This window comes from Emys orbicularis, chromosome 8, assembly GCF_028017835.1.
Source record: "Emys orbicularis isolate rEmyOrb1 chromosome 8, rEmyOrb1.hap1, whole genome shotgun sequence".
Lineage (NCBI taxonomy): Eukaryota > Metazoa > Chordata > Testudines > Emydidae > Emys > Emys orbicularis.
This window is the reverse complement of record NC_088690.1, coordinates 13,368,183-13,395,851: the sequence shown is the minus strand read 5'-3', so window position 1 is coordinate 13,395,851 and position 27,669 is coordinate 13,368,183. Positions and strand designations below refer to the sequence as shown.

The 27,669-nt window shown below is 49.2% G+C and overlaps 2 protein-coding genes across 2 annotated transcripts in view; one reads left to right on the top strand and one right to left on the bottom strand.

Annotated features, from left to right (window-relative positions):
- The window catches only part of USP24 (ubiquitin specific peptidase 24), a 105,508-nt gene extending 102,796 nt beyond the window's left edge, over positions 1 to 2,712 (top strand). The window contains exons 65-67 of the mRNA XM_065409056.1: positions 1,015 to 1,101; positions 1,410 to 1,520; positions 1,755 to 2,712. Coding sequence (XP_065265128.1) covers positions 1,015 to 1,101; positions 1,410 to 1,520; positions 1,755 to 1,817 — 261 coding nt within the window. The 3' untranslated portion in view covers positions 1,818 to 2,712. The remainder of the gene's footprint in view (positions 1 to 1,014; positions 1,102 to 1,409; positions 1,521 to 1,754) is intronic.
- Positions 2,713 to 9,773: 7,061 nt separating this feature from the next.
- PCSK9 (proprotein convertase subtilisin/kexin type 9) lies at positions 9,774 to 27,285 on the bottom strand. Its single transcript, XM_065409813.1, has 12 exons — positions 27,103 to 27,285; positions 24,745 to 24,936; positions 22,131 to 22,254; positions 21,188 to 21,321; positions 19,246 to 19,387; positions 18,273 to 18,469; positions 17,124 to 17,307; positions 13,215 to 13,385; positions 11,640 to 11,788; positions 11,096 to 11,276; positions 10,209 to 10,390; positions 9,774 to 9,974 (listed from the first exon to the last, which is right to left on the bottom strand). The coding sequence occupies exons 1-12, from the start codon at positions 27,283 to 27,285 to the stop codon at positions 9,774 to 9,776; spliced, it is 2,040 nt and encodes a 679-aa protein (XP_065265885.1).
- Between the last annotated feature and the right edge of the window lie 384 nt (positions 27,286 to 27,669).

The window sequence follows — 27,669 nt, the reverse complement described above, 5'->3', positions numbered from 1 at the left end:
TTTTGGAATAGGCATGAATTTCACCTTGGTTTCTGTGATCATTATTATGACAGAGTGCAAGTTTTTCCTGGAATCACAAGTATTATTATGACATGGCTAAATGGATACATTTGGAAAAGTCACTTTATTTGGCTCCTTACTTTAAAATAGAAAGGTTTGTGTACACACAAATGTACACATAGGTACCAGTAAAGACAACTCGTACATAGTTTTTATAAATCAGAATATTTTTTTAAATCAGTGATGATCCCCATGACTAATGTCCCTCCCCATGAGGAAAACCAGCTTTGGAAGCTTTCAGAGGCTGAAGTTCAACATAGAAAATCCAGTATGGAAACCTTCCCTTGCCAGCATGCTGGTGCAGGGAGCCACCTTCCACCGGAGATTTCTTGCAACCCATTGCGGTTCAACACAGAAAAATGTCTGCATTAAACAGACACCACTGTCCTCTCAATTCCCACTGCCATGGCTAGGAACTCTAGTTCCCATTTGCTCCCAGCTAATGCAGGCCCGGTAACTGCTCTCCAGTACTCAAAGACGCTTAAGTGTGAAGTTCAGTAGAACCAGTCCATGTTCTGCTTCTGCAGTCCAGATTAGGCCACGGTCTCTCTGCGAGCACTGCATGGGGTATCATTGCAGTTCCAGAATCAGAGACTCTCCATCTTTTTCCATGACCGCTTTTACAAGGCAGTTGTATTGTCAGTGCAAAAACTGCACCATACAGAAAATTGAAAACGTGGTAACAGGCATGCAATTAAATTTGCTATAAAAATAGAACAGTGTTATTGTACTGATATTATACATCTTGGGTTTGGAGCCTTTTAATGAATTAAATAAGAATGTTTCAGTGATGCTGACACAGGCTCTCCAGTATGCTGCACAGGTATGCCACAGATTTGGGGAACCTTGCCACAGACTTTTGGCCCATCCTGCTGTGGAATATACAAGCAAGGCCTTAGGCATGTAATGTGTTTCTGCTGCTCAGGGTTAATTTTTACTTTGGTTTTTATTTAGATGTCCGAACACTATTGGGCTCCACAGAGTAATGTGTCCAATGAAACATCCACTGCAAAAACCTTCCAGCGCACTATTTCAGCACAGGTACGTGTCATAATCACAAGAGGTAGTGTTGTTTTCATTTCCCCTTCCTACTCCTCACTGAGTGGCCATTTTCTTGGCATTTTACTATAGACAGGTGTACTTAAGTGCATTCTTCCTGTGGAGGTTGGATCTTAGGTCTGTTCCTGGCTACAGTGGGCACCCTTAAGTGAATCCACGTGGTTACCTCAGTTACTTCCTGCCAAACATGCATGTGATAAATATTGGCAGATGTTGAGTTTTTAATTACGATCATTGAATGAATGGGGTATATGGCGCATCTAACCTCCTGAATTTCTATTCTACCCTAGGACACGCTGGCATATGCCACAGCCCTGTTGAATGAGAGAGATCAATCAGGAAGCAGTAATGGATCAGAGAGTAGTCCAGCCAATGAGAATGGAGACAGGTATCTACAGCAGGTAAATAAAATAATAATAATAATCCTCTCTCATGTTAAGAATTCATTATGAATGATTAAAGCAGTGGGCTTCATACGAAGAATTCCCTGGGCTGCATACTTTACCTACTGACTGCATTTTAAAGATGTGATACAGACAAAATAACCCTGACTGCAATCAGGGTGCTAACGTTTCACTGTATATCTTTTAAAGAACAGTGTGTGTACTACCATCATTATTTTTGTGTGTTGAAAGGGCTCGGAGTCTCCCATGATGATTGGTGAGCCTAAAAGTGACCTTGACGACGTTGACCCTTAGAAGATATCTACGAACTCAAGAGCAAGAGTTAAACTGAAATATTTAATGCCTGGCACCTTTTTGAAACTGGAGTCCCATCGCTTATACCTTCAGAGGAGTCTGGAGAGAGAATGCTTTATAAGAATCTGTGGCAAACCTGAAGAAGTTTGTTTCCTCCAGAGTTAAAAGCATTCTTCATCTGTGGAGGTTTAGGAACTTTAATGCTGCAAAGAACTCCTGCGGTAGCTAATGTGATTGTCCAGACAGGATAAAAGTTTGTCAAGAAGATTTTATCAAATACAAAAAAAGCTAGTGGTTGAAATTTTTATTATGTGAACATTAAATGAGTGAATGTAAAACTGTTGCTTTTTCTGTGATGCTGCAAAAAAAAGATTCTTTTGGGTTTTATACAGAAAAAAAATCAGTCTGCCTTTAGGTATGGAGGGCAAATTTTTAATCTTTCTGATAATATTGAATAGGAATATTCAAAATTATGTAAAGATGTGTGATGACTTACATTTACATTGTAAAATATTAGTTTAAGAATCAGTCTACACAAGGACCTTTGTATTTAATATGTCTCCCCGCTGGTTTGTATAGCGCCTGACAGAGGGGTCACTGAGAGAGCTCTGAAAGATTGTGAGTCCTTATAGAATGACTTTGGCACAAGAACTCTGGAATTGGTGAGCTTTTTCTGATAACCTTCTGATGTCAAATTGGGAAGAGCAATAAAAAAGCTTTGTTTTCTCTAGTAACAGGTGTGTATGAAATGACATAGGTGGATTTAAAAAAAAAAGTTTAATGTTTAAAAAGAAAAAAAGCACTTTAAGATTGAATTGTTGCAGTTTGACTCCATTAAATCATCTCTTTAAGACTTGGAGACATATTGAATAAACTGTAGTCTTAATCATGTGATCTGCAATCATTTGCTTATGCTTTGAAGTTACTGAGAAAGTTGGTATTGGTTGTATATGATGAATAATTCCTTGAGTGAGTTGGAGACATTTTTGTGTGGATTTTATAATAATTTTAATGCAGGGAAAGAGTGATTTGGCTTTGTATTTTCACTTGACCAGGCAACATTTAAAATACCACAGCTAGGTTTATTGGCTCATAAATAACTGGAAACCAGTTGAAATACATGAGCAGAGTTTTGTTTTCCATGCTGAATGCAATTCAGTCATTTCTAGTAGCTCGGGATACTAGCTTCTTTTGTGCCAATTGAGTTTTCATATTTGTACATTTTGCATTTTCAGTTTGTCACATTGTCTGCACTGCTTTTGCCTTTATTTATGGATTCTGCCTTACTTTAAAAAAAACAAAATGCACAGAAATGGGGGAATTCTTAAGGAGTGCCTGCGTACCTCCAAAATGGATACATTTGCCAAGTCAAAGGCACAACCAGCCAAAAAGTGCCTTTTTTCTTTTTACTTTTATGTACTGTTGTCAAAACACGAACTGGCAGATGGCTTTTCACTATTGTGCACTAATCTTGAAATTAACCCGTCATTTCATTGTTGAAGCAACCATCCAATAGGATTTCCGTTGTACAGCTCTATAACTTATTGCAGCTTAGAGAACCCATGTCAGAAACTGCCTGTTCAAAATAAGGATGGCATTGTAGTGGATCTTTTTTTCAAAACAATGTCATCATTGAAACATGGCAGAGTTAGCAGATTTTATAAATGTTTCTGATAACATGCTGGGAAATTTTAAATGTGATGTTTTAAATTAATTTTGAATAAATAATTCATTTCTCACTGACACCTCTTTCCCCACCTTCCCTATTACTTCATAACAGGTCATAAATCATCTCAGAAATAGTCAATATACAGTAGTGATGTGATGTCATTGTTGTTCCTTGGGGCCAGCATCAATTGTCACTTCAAATCCCTATTATTTCCTATGGAAACTACGCCCTCTGTTACTGCAGGCCAAAGTAGCATCGCTTGCAAAACTGCACCAAGATGGCTCAGATCACCACTGTATGTTCCACATCAATACAAACTTTTCATGGTTCTGCTCATGCTTGTACAAAATCAGTGGCTATAATTTTCAATACTTTGGTTTCCAGCTGCTGTCACTTGAACCTGCTGAAGATGATTTTTTTAAAAATATAGTTTGACAAAAGTAGCTTTTTTTGTGTACATTGTGACGTGTTTCTATGTTGTAATTTTTACTGCCAATCTTTTGGATGAAAATGTTTTTATACGTCTTACAATATGTTCAGTAAGCGAGCAGCCATAGCCTGCCTATGTGCTCTCGGGGATAGATTTGTCCAACTAATGCATAGACATTGGCACTGGAAAAAATAATAGGCAGTCCTGATGAACAGTCTTGGGAATCCTGGTCAATGGAATAAAGTTATTCCTTTCACAGAAAACTAGTGTAGTCTTTAGATTGTTCATAAAGCTGTGCTGTCATGTTGTTGATCCTCTTACCTTGAACTCTCCCATAGCCAATCCTTCAGGTAATGAGCGATAGATTATTATCCTGATACACTTTTTTTTGACAGCCCCGGGACAAGATGACATCATCTAATTTGAAAGAGGTGAATTACTTTCAACGCTATTCTATTGTACACCCTTATAGCCTGGCTGTCTGCAAGCACAAGAATAGACAGGTGTAATAGCCATCTGCACTACTCCACCCTGCTTTCTTACAGCAGAATAAAATCACTTGATTAGACTGGTTAAGCTCTCTGAATATTTTGCTTGTCACATAGTAGGATTAGCTGGAAGTTGCCTGAGGGCCAGACTTTGCACTGATACTGACTTCAGTTTGTGCATGATGCATAAAACAGTGAGATTCTGCGTACTCCAGTTATGCTGGTTCAAAGAAAGAACTTGTATGAAAAGCAGGAAACAAAACGACATCGTACTGGTTGTTATATGTGCCCAGTCTTCCTGTTTGTAGAAAGAAAAGACACAATAGCTTCAAACAGGTATGTAAGACGCAACTCTACATTTCTTAATGAAACAAAACCCTTCCTGACAGATACCTGCTCCCTGCATCCTGTGGATGAGTGTTTTAATCAGCAAAGTAAAAGCAAAGCACCTCTGCACTGTTGAGAAGAAACTACTAATCTTCAAGCATGATAAGGCTGCCCCCTATCATGTTAATTACTTGGTAGCAGGAGTCCAAAACCTTAAGACAATACACTAGTGTGAAATATACTGGTGCTTTAACCGCTGACTATCTGGATCTCCAAGCAAGCTATTACGCCACACTTCTCAGGGGCTTAAGCATTGTGAGAGCTTTCTCTTATCTCACCCCTTCACAAAATGGAGCGATGCACTTTGCTCATGTATCAACCACGAAGCAGCAGACACCATATTGGAAGATGTCAGAGGGCTCTGAAGTGCCCTAGCATGCCTCAGGGTAGTAGAAAATACTGATTTGCTAGGGGTCATGCTGCTGTTAGCAGTTATGCCACTAAAGAGAGAACTGGCCCTGTTGCTACTGTTTTGTTGTTCAGGCATCTCTCTGGCAATTCTTCACTGCTCTCCCTATCATTTAGGAAAACCAATTTTGATCTCCTTGGGTAAGCCGTGAAACCTTCCAATGAGCACAGTAAAGTGCACATAATTTTCCATACCCTTTTTTGAGCTTTTATTAAATCTGTTTCTGCTCTTTAAGGAGCATCCTACTGACCAGCAATGTTTTCTGCCCTCCAGCCTTCTCACTTACGTAGTTTTAAGTTGAAGTGGAAAGGTTTCCTATTTTTCCTCAGATTTAGATGTCCTGAGTTCAAAATCGAGCAGGTTGTCCTTGCTTGCTTAAAACAAAAGTATTGCGCACACACACTTGGATCTTTGCAACAATCTGCTGAGAGTCCTGACAGCTCTAACATGGGGTGTGCTTTTGGCACAGGTAGGCAGGGGCTAATCTTGTATTAAAACTGATTAATATCTGTAAGGAAACTGAGTAAGTGCTGGAAACCTCTCAGGTTGTAATAAGACTAATCTGTTGCAGTGTTTTTGATTTCTTTCATTTTAATCACATGACAATGCTCAGATGGGTTATTTGCTGTTTAGTTGAGCAAATTAAACCCCTTTATGCCGAACAATCCTTGCTTTTAATGTCTTTATGATTAAGCAATTCCCTGGGGCGGTGCTTTGTGGATGAAATCTTCCTGTACTGTGTTCAGATGTGGCATAACCAAGGCTTGGTGTGCTCAATGACAGCCCAGGCTTTCAACATTGGTCAGTTCCATAGCTAGCCCACTTACCTGTATTAGTCAAACTAATCTGTCTTCTACAGTGGATGAAATTGTGCCTTAACGCTAGACAGAACAAAGTACCAGATTCAGCTTAATTCCTGTCATTTCTGGCGGGGGGGGGGGGGGGGGTGTAAGTGCAAGAGATTTATTCCTTGTTTAGGGTTCAAAGGGAAAAGAACTTGAGTGCAGATGCCAGGTGACTCAGTGCCAAGCTGGTGTAGCTGCTACCTTCTCTTTCCCCCTGCAGAGCACACTGCATTGCATGTGCTTCAAGTAGAAGTTTGAGATATGCTACATCATAGACGCCACCTTTCCCAACCCCATTGCATCCCTACTGTTAGCCCCATGTGGCAGATAACCTGCAGCTGTCTTCTTACAATAGCGCTCTGTACTATAGCCACCCTTCTTTAAGTGCAGCTTAAGTCCTGCTAGATGTATTTTATTTAGTACACCAAATTGAGATAACTGACTTCTCAGAAAATCCTACCCAAGGCAACTGTAATTCAAACTGATCATTTTCCCAGCTCCTTTGTGGGCTATATCTTAAGGAGAGTGTATGGTCAGATCCACTCTGACTATCCAAGTCAGTTTAAAGTTGAAACATTTTACTTGTTAAAACAGCCCAACTGTTCCCTTCTGAAAACTCCAAGTACTTCTAAATTAGAGCACTTATCAGATATTGTTTACATCCACACTTCTATGTGAGACAATAGCTCAAACGTTCTTAAGAGGTTAGCTTTATTATGGATATGATATGGTAAAAGCAGCTTATGAATAGAAGCAAATCTGTGGATGCCTTTAATGAATTTAATCAGAGGGATGACACAATGTGCTATTTATTAACTGATAACTTTCCATCTAAGGCCTCATTTAACACAAACCAACAGGAGGTTTATGCAGTCAAATTTTTTTATTCACCCGTCTGGCTTATCGTAGGTACATGTGTAGAATCGCTTCACTCTTAGTTCCTCTAGCAGAAGTGATTGATTCTTCCCATGGGCTAACAGGTAGTTGAAGGGTGCGGGTAGAGAATTTTGCCCTTCTAGTACCTCTAAGAGGAGCTGTAATGCTACCCTGTAAGAGAGGGTAACAGGTACAGAACGACTAACATGTCACTCAGGGTCCACTAGGCAGAGGCACGCTAGAGGCTCCAGGTAGTGCACTGAAAATAGCACTGCGGCCATTCTGCCTGAGGTGAAAGTTTGGATGCCCAAGCTCGCCTGAGCTCCGGCCCAAGCTGGAACATCCACATTGCTGGTTTTAGTGCACTGGCTTGAGCCCTGCTAGCACAAGTTTGTCTACACCAGGTGGGAGGCTCGCTCCCAGCTTCAGCCCAGCTAAACCTTAGTAGACCCAGCACTCCTGCTCACTGTCCTGTACTTGGGCTAACCTCGTGTGCACCTGAGTTGTCTCCTCTCCTGTCAACTTCAAGCAACATGGATGGTTTAGCACCATGCAAGTTCCCTGGGAGATGGATGCCCTTTCACAATGCTTTACCTCCAGATTTAATCTCCTGCCATGTTGCACTAAGACAGTTGAGTATACAGATGAACTCCAAGCTGCGGCATACATATTTTTATTTTAAAAAGACACCATTATAAAATGTGCTGTTTATAAAACTCAGAATAAATATTTTCAAGATACAAATGTAAAAACCACAGTACTATGAAAGCTTTCTTTATAATAAAAAAAAAAAAAACAGGTAATGAATTACAGCATGTTCGTTCAAACAAACTTCCCAGGGGGGAGGACCCCAAAGGAGACCAGTTAAAGCAATACAGTAGGTCGACATTTATACTTCAACTTTCTTTTGCTCTTTTTAAAAAAAAAAAAAGCTAACAAAGCAGCAAAAACTCTTATCTTTACAAATTAAAATCTGATTAAGCAAGCAGTTAACTAGAGGTTGCAAGCTTGACAGAGTAAACTGGGGTCTATTTGCCACACTATTAGGCTACCTTTGGGGAAAGCTAAAGCTGCAAAAAGTGCCAAACTAGAGGAGCTAGCGCTGAGGGGTCTCGTTGAAATCTGAGGCGTAAACAAGAAAAAAAGCCCACACCAACAGTGCATTTGGTTACAGAGATTCTGGTTTTGTCAAACTGACAATGTAAATGAATACACCATAAAGATCACTCTTGTACGATAAATGTTTACGTAAACAATCTCAATGCATTGTGGGGTCAGGGATTGTAGTGATTTAAACCAAGCCTGGCTAAGCTACAGATCATGTAGATTAGCTTTAATGTACTTCCTAGGAATTCATACTGCATTCATCACTGGGGTATTGGTTGTTACCAGCTGATCCCGGCGGGGGGGCCTAGAGAAAGTGAAGTGATGGTTTCAGTCCAGTTCCTAGTGGACAGGAGGCTGTATCCCATAAATAATCAGAACTGACCCGCATGTGGTTGGTCTCAGCTAATGAAGGAAACAGTCCCCAGACAGAGGGTACAAGGCCTCAGGCACAATCTCTGGACCTGCACAGAGAACCTCCGTGCACACAGAGATCAGGGCATGGGGATGGTGTGGCCAAGGAGGACTGCCAACTAGGAGACCCAGTGGAGGCCTGGGCCAAATCTAACTCCCTGATATTCCTCTCTGGTGGGTTTTCCACTGGGGGGGGGGAATAATTCCCTCCCCAGTGACCTCACCTGTCTCAGCAGCTCAGAGGCAGCCAGGCGGGGGAATCCATGGCACTGCCCACACTGCTCTGTTGCGCACAGAGGCCTTCACTTTGCAGGTTTCAGTGCCATGACTGCTGGAGCCGGGGTCGGTAAGGCACTTGGGGCTCTGCTCGGAGGAAAGAAGCTATAGAACAATCGGAAAATAAGAGATTTTACTAGAAACAAACAAACAAAAAATTAAAATCCCTGCTGGAGTTTTTGGCTAACTGCAAACCAGAGAGCGAGGGCCCTGGGCTACACTTCCGGGAGGATAAGTCTGAGCCCGAGGGGGGGGGACTACACTGGCTTTAAGGCACGTTTTGGACCCTGACTGTTGCTGCTGCGAAGGCTGAGACAGCTGAACGGTCTATGGGAGACTATACCAGCCAGAATTGCCTTAATGGCAGCCCTGACAGCTTCACCCCCACCCATCGCTCTCTGCACTAGGGGATGTAGAGAGGGCCACACAACACCAGTTCCTGAACCAGGAGAATTCTCCCCTTGCCAAATCTAAGGGGCTCACAGGGGCTATAGCAGGAGGGAGAATCTGTCCCTGAGTGTAGAAAAAGGATGAGGTGGTAACACAAATACCCACGGAATGCTGGAGAGGTAACCAAGGTACCTAGCAACCATGCCAAGACCAATAAAGGTGCTTGCTGACCTGGTGCAGTAAATACACCTCCTTAGGTCACCCTCATACCACTTGACTGACACTGAGCTTATAACCTTGCTGCTTGGTAATAGAAAAAACATGCTTGCAAACTGGTGGGCAGGACTTTTTGCCAAATGTCGCACTGCTAGAATGCATATGCGGTAAATTAGGAGGTCCTATGGAAGAAGGGGGGGGGAGAATCTCATCCTCAGGGTGCTGGGATTGAGCATTTCCAGACACCAACAACCCTTGCATTTTAGATGTGTTACGTCTCCCACCTGCAAGTAATTAGTGATTCTTATTCCATCACAATCAGCCCTGACCAAACTGGGAGTAGCGGCCTCAGCTCTGGAATCGGGAAAGGTGATGGTTTTGGAATGCGGTTTTTTTGGGTGTGATGTCAGTTTCGTCTCAGCAGGGGCGCCTTGTGGCCACGGGCAGTGTCCTCACTTGTAGTTGGAAGAGTGCTTGTCATTTTCCAAACGTCTGCTTCTGCAGCAGATGGCGATGGCCGCTGCCCCTTTGCCAGCGAGAGCGCTCGTTACCACGCAAGTGTCATCCACGGCGTAGGCACCAAGGGTGCCAGAACCCCAGGAATACGCATTGCATCCTGTCAGAGTCCAGCCTTCATCACAGGACACGGCCACCTACCAGGAAGAGGGATGGAATCACTCTTTGTGGGGAAGTATAAATATGGGTCAGATTGAGAACTGGGGTAAGCAGGGACAGCTCCATTTATTTCAGTGACTGGAGTGATGCTAAGTAAAGCAGCTTTATGGGGGGGCGGGGATAAAGAACCATTCGAATGTAGTAAGAATGATTTCAATAGACAGCTAGCAAAAGGATTCTGAAAATACCTACGGTGATTAGTTCTGCCGTACCTTTTCTTGGAAGCCCACGGGTGAGAGTTCCTTCACCTGGCATTCAATGCGGGGGGCGTGGCAGCAGGAAGTATGCAAGGTCACATCCGTTCTACCTACGCATTGGTGGTGTCCGGTCTCCATCCTTAGAACGGGTCTGACATTGTCACTAAACTCTCCAGCAAGAGAATGGGAGCTACAACCTGCCAATAATACAGAACGCTTCAAGGTGAATGCTCAAAGCCTGCTCTCATGAGCAATTAATTGTCAGGGAAATCGGTTTCGCTCAAAAACATGAAGCAGAAAATAGCATGGAATGGTGGGGGGGGGGGGGGCATCTCTGCCAATGCACCTCAATCCTGGTATGAAATGCTCTCAGATATCACCAACAGAGGCCGCTCCAGAGTGGAGGATGCCAGTCAAACCAGCATGGCGATCGTGATACCTGGGCAAATACACTCTGGAGGGTAAGACAAGACCCAAAAATTATACTTGTGACCTAAGTAGGGTGTTTAATTTTGAACGTCAGGGCTAACAGATTATTCATTTTGCAAACCACCCAAAATCCAGGAACTGGAACCCACAAACAACAGCGAGAGGTGCTTTGAGTCACTGAAGCGGTCAGCATGCTAAGGGAATGAGTGTGTGTCACAATCTCCCATACGAGGAGAACATGAAGTACTGGAAACATAGACTAAGGCATCAGCTGGCTGCTTAGTTCAGGAACTAGCAAACCAGCCCATACAGCACATAAATAAGACCACGGATATAAATTAATCCAAGAACCTCCAAGCACTTTACGAATATTAAACTGAACTTCCCAAGTGAATGTAGTAGGATTATTCTGGTTGCATAGGTGACTAGGCAGAGAGGGCGTTTGTTGTCATCAGCAAGACAGCCTACTGTACCTGTCAAAACGTGGTTCTCCTTGGAGCAGCCCACTCCAGTTGTCGAAGTACCATCCGCAGTCGGGGAGCGGGTGTGAATCTGGCAGTCAGCTTTGGGCCATATGCAACACCTCGCTATCGCGTAGACACCATGGCCGCCAAATGCATTGTGAGCCACACACTGCTTCCTGCCTCCATGAACCTACAATTCAGAAGGCACCATTGTAAGGCAACGTTTCCGACGGGCCGAGTCCCTGCTCACGGGAGCTGCAGGAGCCTTGAGGTTGTTCCCCACACACACTATTTTCTAAGGGACAAATCCGACAGCCCTGACAGAGACAAAATGCCTCGGGAGTGCTGGGAAGTTTTGCCTGTGTAAGGCCTGATGGGTGGGACCCTCAATGAATTATTCGGTCCTACAGGCTGAGGCCTAGATGCTCTAAGGTATTTAGGGAGTCAGGCACCTATGTACCTCTGAGGGACTGGGCCTAAGAGATTTCAACAGGACATGAGATGCATGAGGGTCAACTGCAGCACCCCAAACCACCCGCAGATGGAGCATCACCTCGATACGCTCTCCTCGCCGCTTGCCGTTCGTGGAGAAGCTTGAGCAGCTGAGCATCTCCTCATTCCCACTGCAGCGCACGACGCCCGTCGCAGAGCGCGTCGACCCGGACTGGGCAGACCACACGGAGCGGCAATACAGCTGCTCACCTGAAAAGGGACGGCTCAGTTGTCAGTCCCGCACGGCAGGTTGACTTCCAGTCAATGCTGTGTCCTCAGGAGCACACGGAATGCTCCAGGGGCCACGTTTCTTCACGGGAGTAAAATGGCAACGAGTGGGCTCGGTTCCGCACCAAGCAGCATGCATCACCACAGGCGCTGACTCCGTGGGTGCTCCGGGGCTGGAGCACCCCTGGGGAAAAATTGGTGGGTGCTCAGCACCCACCGGCAGCTCCCTGCCCTGTCCCCCCGCCCCAGCTCACCTCCGCCTCCTCCCCTGAGAGCGCCACGTGCCTGCTTTTTCCCCCTAGCTCCCAGCACTTGTGCCGCGAAACACCTGTTTCGCGCAGCAAGTGCTGGGAGAGAGGGGAGGAGCGGGAACGTGGCGCGCTCAGGGAAGAGGCGGGGCCGGGATTTGGGGATGAGGTCCAATAGGGGCAGGGAGGGGGCGGAGTTGGGGGCAGGGACTTTGGGGGAGAGGCTGGAATGGGGGCAGGGCGGGGCAGGGAAAGGATGGAGTCGGGGCAAGGCCAGTGAGCACGAGTACCCACCGGTGCTGGGGAAAGTTGGCGCCTATGCATATCGCTGATCCGCAAGAGGTTTAGAATGAGAGCAAGCCCCGCTGCGCCCTCGACATGCACAAACTCCCTGGCAACTTCTGAAAACTGGACCCCCCCGTCTCGCCCTGCCCCTGCCCCGCCTATTCCCCCAAGGCCCCGCCCCCTGGTTGCTCGCTGCTCTTCCACTGCCCCCTTCCTAGTCACTTGATCCTTTCCTCCTCCCTCCCCCCCACAGCTGGGCTCCCTTTGCTCTGGGGCAGGGATGGGAGCTGCAGCCTGAGGAGGAGCCTGCTGCCTGCCTGCCCATGAGATGCAGGTAGGAGGCGGCCCTGGCTGAGCAGGGATTGGTGTGGGTTGATGACCTGGCGTCTCACCTGCCACCCTGCCCGCAGTAACCGAATTTTTGGTGTCCAGTCAGTACATCTGACCGGATACGGCCAGGTCCCCTTTTTGACTAGACTTTATGGTTGAAAACCAGCCATCTGGCAACCCCTACGCAACTTTCTTTGCACAAATCCAGCCCGGCCAAGTCACTAGGGATAACTTACCTTAGGCCTACAATGCAATTAAAAACCCACAGCTGGCCCATGTCTGCTGACTCGGGCTGGTGCTAAGGGACTGTTTAATTGCAATGTGGATGGTCTGCAGCCCTCACATCTACACCATATTTAAACAGCTGGCACAGGCCACCTGTGGGTTTTTCACTGCACTGTAGACATATCCTCAGAGGAGAATTCCAGCCCTTACGTGGGTGTCATTTCAGTCATGCACATCTCAGCCACCTCATCAAGGCAATGCTGTCCCCTGGAGCCTCTCCCTTTGCTGTGCATCTCCCCCATGGAGCATGCGTGACTTACCGGCTACGAGTCTGCTGGGCAGTCCTGCCACTCTGTTGGGCGTGACCAGCCTCTGGTTTTCAGGAAACCAAGCCTCATTGATAAGATTTTTGGTGGAGAAATGAATTAGCCTTTGCCTCAGCTCAGAGAGCGTCAGCGCAGAGTCAGTGTTCAGAATCATGGCTGTGATGCCTAGGAGAGAAGCGCACACGCCATTTCGATTGTAAAATGTTTATTTAAACATCAAAACGCGTATAGAAAGCTCTGGAGAATACAGGCAAGCGGCAACACGTCTGCTTTAGATTAGGGTAGCTTACAGCTTGCAACGCCATTGCAGAATTTGTATCACCAAAACCAAGTCTTCATTACACTTGTATTTGCACTGCAGCTATGTCAATTCGGAACCAGGCACCTTTCGGGAGGGGGAGAGAGACATGACCGCCGACCATGGATCATCAGTGGGGTTTGAACCCAGGATCTCTCACACTGAAAGCATGAGCGTCTACCTCCCAACCTAGCCCCTAGTAGCGTGATAGTCAGCTCACAAGCCTCTTTTGTAGATCAACCACTAGCAGGGGACAAAGACCTGTATTTAGGTCATGTGCATGACGTGTGCACTGTCCTTGGAGCAGACACACATGAGTACCTGAGATTGGGATTGTCACATGGTGTAATGAAGAGGGAATGTTGGGAATATTTTAGGATGCCTATGCATGCCTCAGTGTCCCTCTGTGCTTTGCATTGCTGTGCACGAACTGTGACGGTTACACAGCTACTCTTGGGATAGAGCAGGGGACATGAGGCGTTGCGTCACCTAACTGCCTGGGATGGTATGAATGGGTCATCTAAGGACTGGCTGAGACCGACCCATATCAGTGGAGGATCCAGAAAGAGAGTGGGAACCCCAAGGGCCAGAACATTCACAACTAGCAACCAAGAGGCAGGAGATTTCCCCCCCACCACCCCTCGTCAGGGAAGCAGAGCAAAGGCCGCAGCTGGAGAACCAAGGGACAAGGTGTCAGGTGCCTGGGTTAAGAGATGGCCTTTGGAGAGAGACCCACAGACTTGGGGCCAAGGACAAAGGCCACCCCCCACTTCGAACTAAGGTACGCAAATTCAGCTTTAACGTAGCTGAATTCGAAGTACCTTAGTCCGAACTTACCGCGGGTCCAGACGCTGCAGGCAGGCTCCCCCGTCGATGCCGCGTACTCCTCTCGCCGAGCTGGAGTACCGGCGTCGACGGCGAGCACTTCCGGGATCGATCCGGGATCGATTTATCGCGTCTAGACAAGACGCGATAAATCGATCCCAGAAGATCGATTGCTTACGGCCGGACCAGGAAGTAAGTGTAGACCTGCCCAAAGGGACAGAGACTAGGAGAGCAAGACAAGATGGCTTTCACCGCAGCCAAGCCAGACTCTGTCTTCACCTTTTCCTCTCTTTGCTAACCTAAGGACTGTCCGACGCTGCAGGCCAGGTGCCTACTAAATTGTTAGCTTGTTTTGGAGAGGCGGCCTGGGGTGGCTGCAAACACTCACTGAGAGCACGGCGCCCTGAAGGGGCACCATACAAGCCTCCCACAGGAGTCTGGCTTGGATGGATTCACTCCAGGGAGCCATGGATCATTGGCACCCACAAGCCCAGTTTCAGAGTCTTGGAGGCCCCGGACTTATCCCTGTGGACCTATCAGAGTCCTTGGGGCCCAACCCACGAAAGGGGTCACAGGCTGGGGCATGCACCAGACGCTGTGGATCTGTGACACGTGGCTACTGGGTCACTGACGGCACTGCACCAGACAAGCTCTCCATTAGTAACCGGACCTCATCGCACCCTGGATATCACACTGCCTCTTCAGTCATACTCCAGTGCAGCGCGGGCCTCCCATTGCGCTCTGCGATGAAACGGGAACGAAAGGAAGTTCTGCTTTGCAAAACCAATATTCTCCTGACTGGATCCCACCTTTGAGATCCTTAAACTTAACCTCCAGGCAGAAACATTTCAACGTACACGCTCAGGTTGTTTCTTCATTTAATTCTTCCCTGATACACATCAACCTGGTGGAGGGAGATGCACGAGGCAAGAATCATCTAGGGAACCACAGGTCCCTGCAGCCTCCTCTCCACAGCGTCAGCTTCAAAAAGGATTCACTCACCTAAATGTCTCCATTAAAAATGTTAATGACCTAGCATAAAAAAAATCGTTGCCATCTGGGACTATTTTCCCTAATGAAACCTGCCGCCTAATTGAAAGCATTTTCCTTATCGTAAACGTTTCCTCTTCTTCCCCTGCCTGTTCATCCCGTAGGGAGCCATACTCTACAATCACACTAGGACAGAGCGTGTGTATTTATGGTCGAAGACGGAAACGTGTTGACAGTTAACAGCACTCAGCCTTGGGCCCAGGAATCCACAAGGCATCTCACTATTAGACCATAACACACAGCCGGGCATGTCTCACGGCTGAATCAGGGCCCAGGCATGGATTTGCATGAAGCTGTTTTGTAAGACTGGAGATGGGGCAGGGGCGGAAATTGATGTACTGATGTAGATGGACAGCACAGGGAGGGCCTTACCCGATGTGGCCCAGATGCCACTGTATGTCTACACTGCAAAGAAAAACCCACAGCGTGGGACAATTGAGTCAGGCTTGCAGGGCTTAGGCTGTGGGACTAAAATTGCTGCGTAGATGTTCCCGTTTGGGCTGGACCCCAGGCTCTGAAATGCGGCAAGGGGGGAAGGTTTCGGAGCCCGGGTTCCAGCCCGAGCGGGAACGTCTACACTGCTATTTTTAGCCCCCTGGCCTGAGTCAATTGACCCGGGCTCTGAACCTTGGTGCCATGGGATTTGCTTTGCAGTGTAGATGTACTCACAGGCAATAGCAATGGTAGCTCTGGGCCATGGCTGTCCTGGGGCCACTGCTCTCGAATAGTGTAGCATCAGGCCATGCACGACTACTTGCAGCCTTGTGTACTGTAGTTTTTATCTTACACCTTCCCCCGGGGCAGCACAATGCCTGTTTGTCTGCAGGGCCCCACCTACACTGCATGACTCTGGTCACCTTCCAGCAGCCTCAGAAACGAATCACCTGATTGCAACCAAGTCCTGTCTTGTCTTTACTACGAGAGACACAGCAGTTGTTACCTGAGAGGGATAAAACATGGCTCCTCTTTACAGCACCAATGTATTATTTGGCAAGGCCTAGAAGCCCCAATGGAGATCAGGCCTCCGTTGCGCTAGGCGCTGTACAAACACATAACAGGAGACAGTCCCTGCCCCACAGAGCTCACACACTACATCGGGGTCCCCAATGCGGTGCCCGTGGGCGCCATGGCGCCCGCCGGGGCGTCTAAGTGCGCCCACATACTGGCCGGCAGACGAGCATCCGCCGAAATGCTGCCGAGAAGCAGCAGCATCCAGAGGCGTCGCTGCGCGACATTTCGGCGGCGACGCCTCTGGATGACGCTGCTTCTCGGCGGCATTTCGGCGGCGATGCCTATTGACGTTGCCGCTTGTCGGCGGCATTTCAGCGGATGCTCATCTGCCGCCACGGTCCTCCATGGCTCGTCGTTTGGCACCCGCCAGACGAAAAACGTTGGGGACCACTGCACTACATAGACAAAGGACTATTTTCCTAGTGTCACAGATGGTGAATTGAGGCACAGATAACTTAAATGACTTTCCCTAGGTAACACAGGAAACCCAAGTCCAATGCCTCCCCACTCCCGTCAGAGGAGCTAGGACTCACGTTTTAACCACACCCCCGAGGTGTGATAGAACCCAGTTCTGCCCAGGTTGCACTTGTGCTAGTCAATGTAATGTGCTTTGCTGGGGATGGTTCATTTTTACCCTGTTGGGCACACGGTCACACAGCCACTACTGCTTGATCTTACTGCTGCATGCATTTAAAAAAAAAAAAAAAAAATCGATTCACCTGCCACATGTGCAGCGGCTTGGGACGTCCCGCTCTGGGAAGTGAAGCAGGTGCTGCAGTCGCTGGAGGCCCCGATGATATCGTCACCCGGGGCAAAGACATCCACACACCGGCCAAAGTTTGTTCCTAAGGCTCCCATGGAGGCAGGCTGGTCCTGGAAGTCGGTTGCCCCGACAGTGATCACCTGAGGGTTACAGCGCAATGACACGACTCAACTGGGACGTCAGCAGCGAACGGACGGTCCATAATTGCATTAAAACTCCCAAACAAATCCACCCCGGCCTGTACAATTCCTCCTGCCCACCAGGGTGAGTGCTATTGAATAACGCTTTGCCTTTACAGGAACACAAAGCCACACCCCTCCTTCAGGATTGGAGGAATTGTAAAGGACCAGGACTATATAATTCCTCAGGGAGACTCTGAAAGTTCACTGCCAGGGTGAATATAGCCAGGAGCCCAGAGCTCCTTCCAGCAGGAGTAATGTGCTTCGGGGACTACAGATACTGACACGATCAAGGACACACAGGCCAAGTCATGCTGCCCCAGCCAATAAGTCTCTATCTCATGCACGAGCTTCCTGCCAGCCACCGAGTGACACTCCATCTACAACAAGGTGCAGTGTCCCGGCCAACAAGGAAGGGGCAGGACCTGGGAGTCGCAGGTCACATCGTTGGACTGTCTGCAATACCCCAGGTACTGCGAACAAGCCCGCTGCACTGCCCGAGAGTGTTAACAGGTCCTGCACCATATGGTGCCTTTCGAGCACAACCCACACAAAAGTGCATGGGGGAGGGTCCGCCGTCCCATTTAGAGAGCCATAGAGAAGCAGCAGAATGATCTGTGTGTTCCCCCGAGAGCAGGGATCGCGATTGTGCATAGCCTTGTGTGGCCTGAGCAAGGGAGGAGGCAAAGCTCCTTATTTCCCCGCCCCCACGCTAATGAACAAACTGCAGTGGGGACTCTGACCCATAGCACGCTTTGTCCAAAGGGCAGGAAGCGATTGTTATCCCCATTCTACACCCAAAAAAACTGAGGCACAGATGGGGTGACGTGCCTTGGTCAAGGCCAGACGACAGCAAAACAGTGGCAGAGTCAAGAATAGAAGCCAGGTGTCTCAATCCGTGAAAGCACAGTGTCCCAGCCCCATACCTCCGGTTCAGACGCAGGTGAGTACAGGCAGGCATCCTCCTTGTAGTTGCCAGCTGCAGCAATCATTACCACCCCCGTCTGCACCATGAGCCGACAAGCTGCATTCAAAACACGGCTGTAGCCTCCAGCAAAGGGGAGCAACACCACCAAGGGGGTGTACGGCTGGGCAGTCAGGGTCTTCTTGATAAACTCCAGGCCTGTTGAGCACGTACAAATGAAACGGACAGAGAACGATCACAGAAAAGGACAGCGCTAATGACTCACTCGCATCCTGCTAGCTGGGAAGTGGGGGGCCAGATTCAGCTCTCCCCTCCAGCTGGAAAGAAGCAAGATCCTTTTCACGTAAATATCCTTTCACGGACTGAGACAGGGAAAGAGACTCGGTGAATCAGCAACTGTTGCTCAGTACAGGCGAGCACGCTGATGGGATGAGTCAACAGAACCCCAGCAGAGGTGCCCTCTGGGACGGGCTCTCCTTCCAGGGACCAGGGTTACGGTAACCAGAAATCTAAACACAATCTAAAGAGAGAGAGAGAGAGAGAACGAACTCCCCTGGCAGGGCTCCAGCCCAGCCCTAGGAAGTTGGGTGTGTAGCTCTGTATTCCTGCAGCAACTAGTGTATGGTCCTTCACCTGTCCACTGGCAGGGAGGTTGGGAAAAGCGGTTAACCCCTTGTTCACTCGGGACGAGTGCACCCTGCCACAGGGTGTTCAGAGGCACATCACAGTGAGGTGCTAAAGGTCAGTTTCAAAAGCGCTCAGCAGATTGAATGCAGGGCACTTCTGAAAATCCACTTAGGTGCCTAAATGGGAGTTGAGCACTTCTGACAATCTGGCCCCACAGGCCGGAGCCAAGTGCCACTGAAGCCAATGGGTGTTGGCTTTCAGTGGGCGTTGAATTGGCCCTAAAATCCCAACTGTCCCATCAGGCTCTCGAGGGTTAGACACGACACACCTCGATGGTTCTTACTCACCAATCAGGGTCCCACTGACCGTGCCCTTGCCTTGGCAATTCAGCACCCGAAGGCTGCGAACGCTGGCTCCCTTAGCCACGCCAGCGTCCCTCCCGCTCACCACCCCGGCCATGTGGGTTCCGTGGCTGTCGCACTTGCTGGCCTGCCAGAGAGGGGAAGTCAGGCAAGGCAGCAAACGTTTCCAGAACCATCCCATGCGTTGGCCCCAATACACACGCTTGGGGCCCAATCCTGCAAACACTCTCACACGCAGGATAGTGGTTCCACTGACGTCAATATAGAGGGACTCATGCATGTCGGTGCGTGCAGGATCAAGCCCTTTATTTGCTACCACCATTTCTATCATGACACTTTTATGCTATTCTCTAGTGTATTAGCCATTTTCGGTGACACAGCTGCTAAATAACACAGGAATTGCTGGCTGGGTCAGACCCATAGTCCATCTAGCCCAGTATTGTGTCTGACAGCGGCTAGCACCAGATGCTTATAAATAAATAAATATAAATAAATTAATGGAGATATCCTATCTCCTAGAACTGGAAGGGACCTTGAAAGGTCAGAGTCCAGCCCCCTGCCTTCACTAGCAGGACCAAGTACTGATTTTGCCCCAGATCCCTAAGTGGCCCCCTCAAGGATTGAGCTCACAACGCTGGGTTTAGCAGGCCAATGCTCAAAACAATCTGCCCCCCATGAAGGTTTGATCCTGATCCCTAGTATTTAGAGTCTGGCCTAAGCCCTGAAGCATGAGGTTTTATCCCTTCCAAAATTCTTTGTTTGCATTAACTCTGGATAGTCTTGTTATCCATCTAACCATCCTTGCTGGGCACCCTCCAATCCCACTGAAGGCCCTAGGCTGTGAACCTGAGATGCAGGTGTTCTTAGCCTTTGAGCCCATATGCAAATACTAGCTAAGCAATCCTAACAATACCCTTATGAGGCAGATATTATTAGTCCCATTTTACAGATGTGCAAACTGAGGCACAGAGAGGTTGCCTAGGTCATCCAGCAAGTCAGTAGCCAAGCTTGGTAGTAAGAATTCCGGCGTTTCTGGAGCCAAGACCCTTCAGCTAATAATTCCAATTCAGAATACTGGCTCAAGAAACTCTACCAAGGCCAAGAGCCTATGAATACAACTGTGTAGGTGGCATGGGCACAAACGAAACACCCACTGTGTAACAGGAATTCAAAACAGGGGTGGAGCAGGCCTGGTTAAAGCACGTGTGGGACTCCACATCAGCAGGACAACAGAGGACAGCCGCGTGTGGAGGTGAGGCTTGGAAAGCTGAGCTGTGTTTGGCATCCTCCATCAAACAGAGCAGAAAACCCTCGTGTAGACAGTGCCCTGGCATCAGTCGCTGTGCTATCTTCCCTGAAGCTGTTGCTAGAGTTGATTGGAAAATGGGGGTTCCCCTCTCCACACACACAGAGAAAACTTGGTTTTTCAGCTCAAATTAGAAAATCAGAAAGCGTTCAAAACCCAGGAAGTTCTGATTGAGAAATGCTGCCGCAGCACGTCATGAAGTCGTAATCTGGGTGCCTCGTCCTCCCATTCTCCTCTGCATCCTGGCTCCCTGGTTGGACTGCATCTCCCAGGAGGGACTACAGTCTCCCCTCTTGGAGAGGTGGTGCATCCTGGGAGCCCCTGACCAGGGTGCTTCATGGGAGATGGAGTCCAGCTAGCAAGCCCGGCCCACAGAGCAGAGGGATAGGCGGCACCATGGCAGCATATCCCAATAGAAATGTTTGGCTGAATTTTTGGGTGTCTCAAGGACAGAGTGAAATCGTCCATGGAAATCCAACACTTTTTCATGAAAAACTATAATCAAAAACTCCATTTTCCGCTGAAGAACAGTTTTGACGGAAAACTTTCCACCAGCCCAAGCTGTTCCTCTCACAGGCAGTGAGAGCCCAGGACCCTGACAGAGCCCACAGGCTCACTCACCTGTCTGTGAAAGCGTGTGCCGTCCTCCTCTGGCACGTTCTCGAAGTCCGTCACAAACACTCTGCCCTCTATCTCCCGATGGTTGCTCTGGATGCTGGTGTCTAGCAGGTAAACCTCAACCAGATCTCCTTTATCTACCAAACACAAGCCACGGCGCAGTCAGTGAAAGGCAGCAATGCCCTCAGAAAGCAACACACCCCGTTACGACCAGAGCAGTCGTAGCTGTCATCAGTCCAGCACTCTAGCCGATGAGACACAGATGTTTTCTGGGCACTGCCATCTTACAAACCACATGGCTACATTTTTACAGCCAAGTTATCAATTCTTGCAAACAGTGGCTTGCAAGGGAAATAACAAACAATGCATCCATCCAGTGCCTATATAGGGCCCAATCCTGCAAACTCTGCATGCACACAGCTCCCACTGACTTCCAGGGTAGTTATGCAAGCTCCCTGGCCCCCTAGAACCATAGCTATAGTGGTTTCTTCCGTTCTCGACTCCATCCTCCTAAGGAAGCGCAGAAGACGCTATCGAGCTGCAGGGAGAGCAGGAGAAAACAATGTAGACCAAGGGCTCTGCTCCAGAGGATGCCAACCTGTCCTGTCCCCGCAAGCTAAATGTATCCCAGATTTGGAGGGGAAGGTTACCATGGAGAGTTGATGGGCTCGGACCCCTCCCTAGCAAGCCTCGCCCCCTCAAAAGCTCAGAGTGCCAAAGATGCCAACAAACTCCCTGGAGAAGAGGACATCGGTCCCACTGGGGTAGGAAGAAAGGTGCTGTCTGAGATTCATGTTCTCCCACTTTTCTGCACACACTTGGAACTACATTTGCGCAGGTTTCCTACTCTCTCTGCATGCATTTGGAGGATGCAATTTTGCCCCTGGAAATCGTCTGCTGCCCCATGAATTCTCCTTTAAAATAAATTCAAAGAGGGAGCCCTTACTGGGAGGGTTATATTCGCCAGACTTGTACTGTGCCGGGACGATCCTGCCAAGGTTCCAGGGAATGCTCTGAGCAAACACGTAGGAGTCCTCTTCAATGTACTCAACGTGCGGCAGCCGCAAAGCCTGTGCAAAAGAAACATCACAGAGAGATGGCCTGGACACAGTACTCGGTGCACACCACGCAGAACAGAAACCACATGGGATGCTCTCAGCTGTTCTATCTAGCAGCTTCCTCGCACCGGGCCAGAAAAGATTGCAGCTGCCCAAGGCAGGTGGCTTATTCTCTCCTGAATAAAGATTTAGGCTCTGACCCTGCACCACTGAAGCTGATGAGAGCTGAGTGCTCAACTGGTCACGGCCCAACCAGCAGGATGACACCCCCACAGAGCTTTATTTGTCGAATGTGGGGGGAAAACGATGTCAAATCAATCCCAGACTCAGAGCGGCACATTAGGGGCCAAACACTCTGTGGGTGTAAATGGATGCCCTGGAGTCAGTGGCGCTGCACCAGTTCACACAGTGGAGAACGTAGTCCTCACTCTGAGTGTGAGAGCAGGATTTGTTACTCCAGACATTCCAGCCCCATTCGCTCCTGTCCCATAGCTGTACTATGGAACCCTGCACATGGGACGAAGAACTGACACCGTGGGAGACAGAGCCATGCAGTAGCCTCGATTTCCAAGGGGAACTGGCTCTAAGACTGATGACGGTCACAATGAGTTTCACAATATTCTTGATGTGCCCATTCCGGTCTGCCCAACCCCACCCACATGACCAGTATCTTCCACTAGGGTGGGAGAGCTCCAAGCAGAGGTGCAACCACAGACAAAATGCTGGTAGAGAGCAGGAGCCTCCCAATGCACTTACAGGATACTAAACCTCCAGCGGTTGCCCCTGTAGCTCCAAGGTTGTGCCCTTTGTAGCCCTCCTTGCTAGAATACGCATGTACCACAGTGACCTGACTTTCCCGTGAGCAGTGCTGGATGCAGCTCCCTGCAGAGCTCATCAATGCCACTTGCTCTGGAAGGCCAGGGGGGTTCCTAGAGACATAGGAAGAATGGTCTGATGGCTAAGGCACAGATCTGGCTGTCAGGGAATTCGGGTTCTAGGCCTCGCTCTACCACATTCGTTTACTAATTTCTGTGCCTCGGTTCTGTGAGGTTAAATTCAGCAAAGCGCTCTGAGATCCTCAAGTGGAAGGTGCAAAGCGTAATTAGAGAGATCAGTGCCAGGCACTCCCCGCTGCCCTGGGAGCAAAGGGAAGACCTCAAACTCAAGTCGCTATGTGGCAACACGCTCACACGACCCCAGACAGCCTGACGGAGTAGGGCTGTGGGGAGATGGAGAGTTGCTGACGTCCATGTCTGCAACTGCAAAATGATTGTCCTAATGCAGCAAAAACAAAGAACTTGTGAATGGCCCAGGCTCCTAAATCTGTAGCAGCCCTGTCAAGAGAGAACACAAAGTAAAACAGCTCTTTAACTGAATTTCTTCTCCTGTGGAAATTCCATGTTCTTCTCACAATCACCTCCTCAGAAGAGGAGCACTGTATTGCCTCAGCTAAACTGCAAATTACTCCCACGTGCTCTTTGATCAGTGAAGACATATGACTAGCAGCCACAAGTCTGTATCCAGCCATGTGGGCAGAGTACCTGGGACTTGCATCACCTTGGATTCCTGATTGGATCTGCCTTACTTTGGATTCTTTCTGAGTTTTACAGACCCACCATTCACAATTTGTTTCAAATATCAGTGAGATCCCACACACAGCAGCGGGCATCGGAAAGCAGGTATGCAAAATCAGCGCAATGACTTTTGTCAGATTGGAGAGGGACAGTGGAATTGCCAGACGGGTCAGACCCAAGGTCCACCTAATCCGGATTCTGTGTTGGACAGTGGCCAGCACCAGACGCTTCAGAGGAAGTTACAAAAAGCCTCATGCAGGCAGTTATGGAATAATAAACCCACAGGAAAGTTTCTTCCTTAAACCCGTAAATTAGAGATTAGTTTGTGCCCTGAAGCAGGGCCGGCTCCAGGCACCAGCGAAGGAAGCAGGTGCTTGGGGCGGCCAATGGAAAGGGGCGGCACGTCCGGGTCTTCGGCGGCAATTCGGTGGTGGGTCCCTCAGTCCCTCTCTTCCTCTTTGAACTGCCGCCGAAGTGGAAGAGAGGGAGCAAAGGACTCACCGCCAAAGAATGAAGCGGCGCGATTGAGCTGCCGCCAAAGTGCTGCCAATCAGCTTTCTCCCACCACCACCCCCGCTTCACCACTTGGGGCGGCAAAAAAGCTGGAGCCGGCCCTGCCCTGAAGCATGAGGATTCACAAACCCTTGCAAACATGTGGATGGAGAGGTGGTATTTTAATCCTTACTCTTGCAACTCTAGATGTTCTCACTATCGAGACAAACATTCTCTAGGTTGGATCCTTTTACTTCCAGCCTATGTTGCTTTCCTGCCTGCCTGCCTTTCAATCTACATGTTTCTTGCCTCAAACAGAACTGTTACCACTGGGAAAAAAACCTACTCTCCACACTGCCTGCCCTACCCCAGATGCCTCTGAACAGAAAACAAAACCAGTGCAGGCTGAAAAGACAGATGGGCAACATCCTCTTACCATATCCAGCACATCACTGCTCATCTTAACAAGAAATCCCTGGAACAGATCCTGGAAGATGTGAAGGATTTTGGTTAGGTAGCCATGCTTCGCTGCTCGAGCTTGCAGCCTGTGGATGGTTCTCTCTGTCTGGGATTTATGAGTTTCCTCCTTCAGCACCACTATGTACTGCCCGGGTAATCTCCACATGTCCTGAATTTAAACAAGCAGAAGCAGATTTTTCAAAGCCATGCACCTTCACAGAGCAAACACTGCTGGTCAAATTCTCACTGCACGCTCAGTCGCTTGAGCTGTTACTTTAATCAGCTCAGCCAAGTTCATTTTGTAATGTAATCTACACATGATCAGAAGGAAAGAACTGTGTGCAGTATTGTGAGCCCTAACCATTCAAAATCATGAGATTGGCTTCACAGGCATGAGATCTTTTTAAAAATAATGTAGGTTGTCTTTGGCTTCTGGTTTTTGAGTCTGCAAAGCCCATTGGATCACATTTCCAAATTGTCCTCTGCAACCGTGAGGGCTAGAAACTTACAAAACAAAAGGGAGATTTTTACATCATCACTTGACTCCAGGAGCTGGGACTTGGAAGAAAAATGTATGAGAGCTGGCAACACTGTTAAACTGCATGGACACAGACGCTCTCTATGCCATGGCTGTGGCAGCTGCATTATACTTGGAAAACATCTTACCAAGGCCCCAAACAGTGTGAAATCACCAATTCATCATGGGGAGGTAGAAGGCAAGAATGAGGGTTAAGTGCACAGTCTAGCAGGTCAGCGGGTGGGACACAAACCCAGCCCCATCCCATCTACTCAATCCCACCCTCAGTGACCAGAACCCTCCCTCACTCGCAGCACAAGCCAACTGTTCTCCTCCCCATATCCTTCTGCACTTGCAGCTCGCCGCATCACTAACCAAACTAGCCAAACCCTCCCCTCCACAAGGGTAAGAAAAGAGTCCCACCAGAGCTCTGTTTCCAAAGTCACTCAGTTAGGTCTACAAGGGCTTAAGCGCCTGCTCCCAAAAGAGGTAGGAAACAAACTACAGTGGCCAGGTCCACAGCCTAAGGCACCAGCCCATCCTAGCTGCAACAAGTTAGTGCCACAAGTCACTGCATGCCCCCGCACTCTAATGTGAACTTCCCTAAGCCTCCTTCCCAAGCATGGCTGCTTTGCAATCCTCCAGCCCTGCACGCGCCACAGCACAAAGCTTTATTTATTTGATTTCTCTGGCTGTCACAGGGCACAAGAGACACTCAACAGCCACCCAGGGAGCTCACACCGACAAGGTGGCATGCACACATCCCTCTTGCCATCCCATGGCACAGTCGCCTCTCGCCTGCTGCACAAGAGGCTCTAGGCATGTCCGCTCTGTATCAGCAGCTCTTTTATGCCGAGATCCACCTGATCATCATCACAACCCACAGCCCTAACACAGAGACCTTTTATCAGGAGGTCCCACAGGTGGGCAAGCAGCAGTGCACCTAGGGCCTGCAAAATTCTTTTTATTCTTTGTAACAGTTGGTTTTATTCATTTTATCTGTGAGGGAAGGTCCTGCCCCCCTGCAGAGGGAGTCCTGGGGGTGGGGGAGAATCAGGTCTTGCCCTTGGGGGTGGGGGAGACTCTCCTGGGGGAAGAGGAGGCTCTTGCCCCTGAGGGGTTGGAGGCCTTGGGGGTGGGAAGAGAGTTGGGTCCTGCCCAGAGGTGCTGGAACCATTTTTATAGCGGCGGTGGGTGCTGAACCAAACTCGTTGATGATGGAAACCATTTCAAGCCGTGGGTGCTACTGCACCCCCAGCACCCCTACTTCCAGCACTTATGGTCCTGCCCCCCCGAGGGGAAAGGACTTGGGGAGGTGGGTGGTCCGGGACAGAAGCCGGCGCTGTGGGGCGAGTTCTTCGTTTTATTTTGCATGAGCGTGGCACGCAAAGCTGCAGCGGAGCCATGTGCGCGAACCAGGGAAACTGAGGCACCACGCGGCTAAGGGACTTGCCCAAGATCAGCCGAGGAGCCAGAGGCAGAACCAGAAAGCAGCTCCCCCGGCCTCGTGTCCTACCCCCGGGGCTCCCCTGCCTCGCCCTAGGCTGAGCAGCTCAAGCGTCTCTTCTGCACCAGGCGGCTCCCCGGCCGCGTGCCCTGGTGCTCGGCGGCCCCCGGGCCGGTCCCGGGTCCCGAGTCCCCGGCGGTGCCAGCCGCCCGGGGAGCACCAGAGGAGCTGCCAAGGCGACAGTCCCCGGGCGCGGACCCCAGGCTCCAGCTCCCTTCCCAAGGGCGGGCTACGTGCCCCTCGCCAAGGGGCAGCCGGGCCGGGCCGCCCGCGCCCCAGCCCCCTCTGCCGCCTGCCCCGACGCCGCTCACCTTGTTCGTCCTGTAGAAAGCGGCCGAGCCCAGGTGCTTCCCGACCTCCGTCTGGTTTTCCTCCTCGGAGGGGAAGGACAGCGCCAGCTCGTCGTACTCGTCGTGGTCATCCTGAGCAGCGGGGCCCGGGGCCAGCAGGGCCAGCGTGCCCAGCAGCAGCAGAGCGCGGGGGCAGCGGCCCATGCTCCTGGGAGCCTTAGAACCCAGGGATCGGGGGCCGCAGAGCCTAGAACCCGGCTAGGAGGCGCGAGGCGGAGCCTAGAACCCGGCTAGCGCGGAGCCTTTCGGGGCGCGCAGGCTGAGCTCTGTGGGGAGCGCAATCTGCTGCTCCTGCTGCGGCTGAGCCGGATTAGCGAATGGCAAGTGCTCCCCTCACACACACACTCCCCCCCTCAGATTTCCACGTGCTTCCCGAAATCTTTTGGGCGTGGATGTGCCGGATCACGCCACTATTGTGCCATCGGACCATTCTAGCTTGTTAAACATTAATTGGAGTTTTACTTATCCATTGAGATCAGGTTTCTGCCCCTTTTTTCTTTCCTGGCGTCATATTACATTATTTAAACA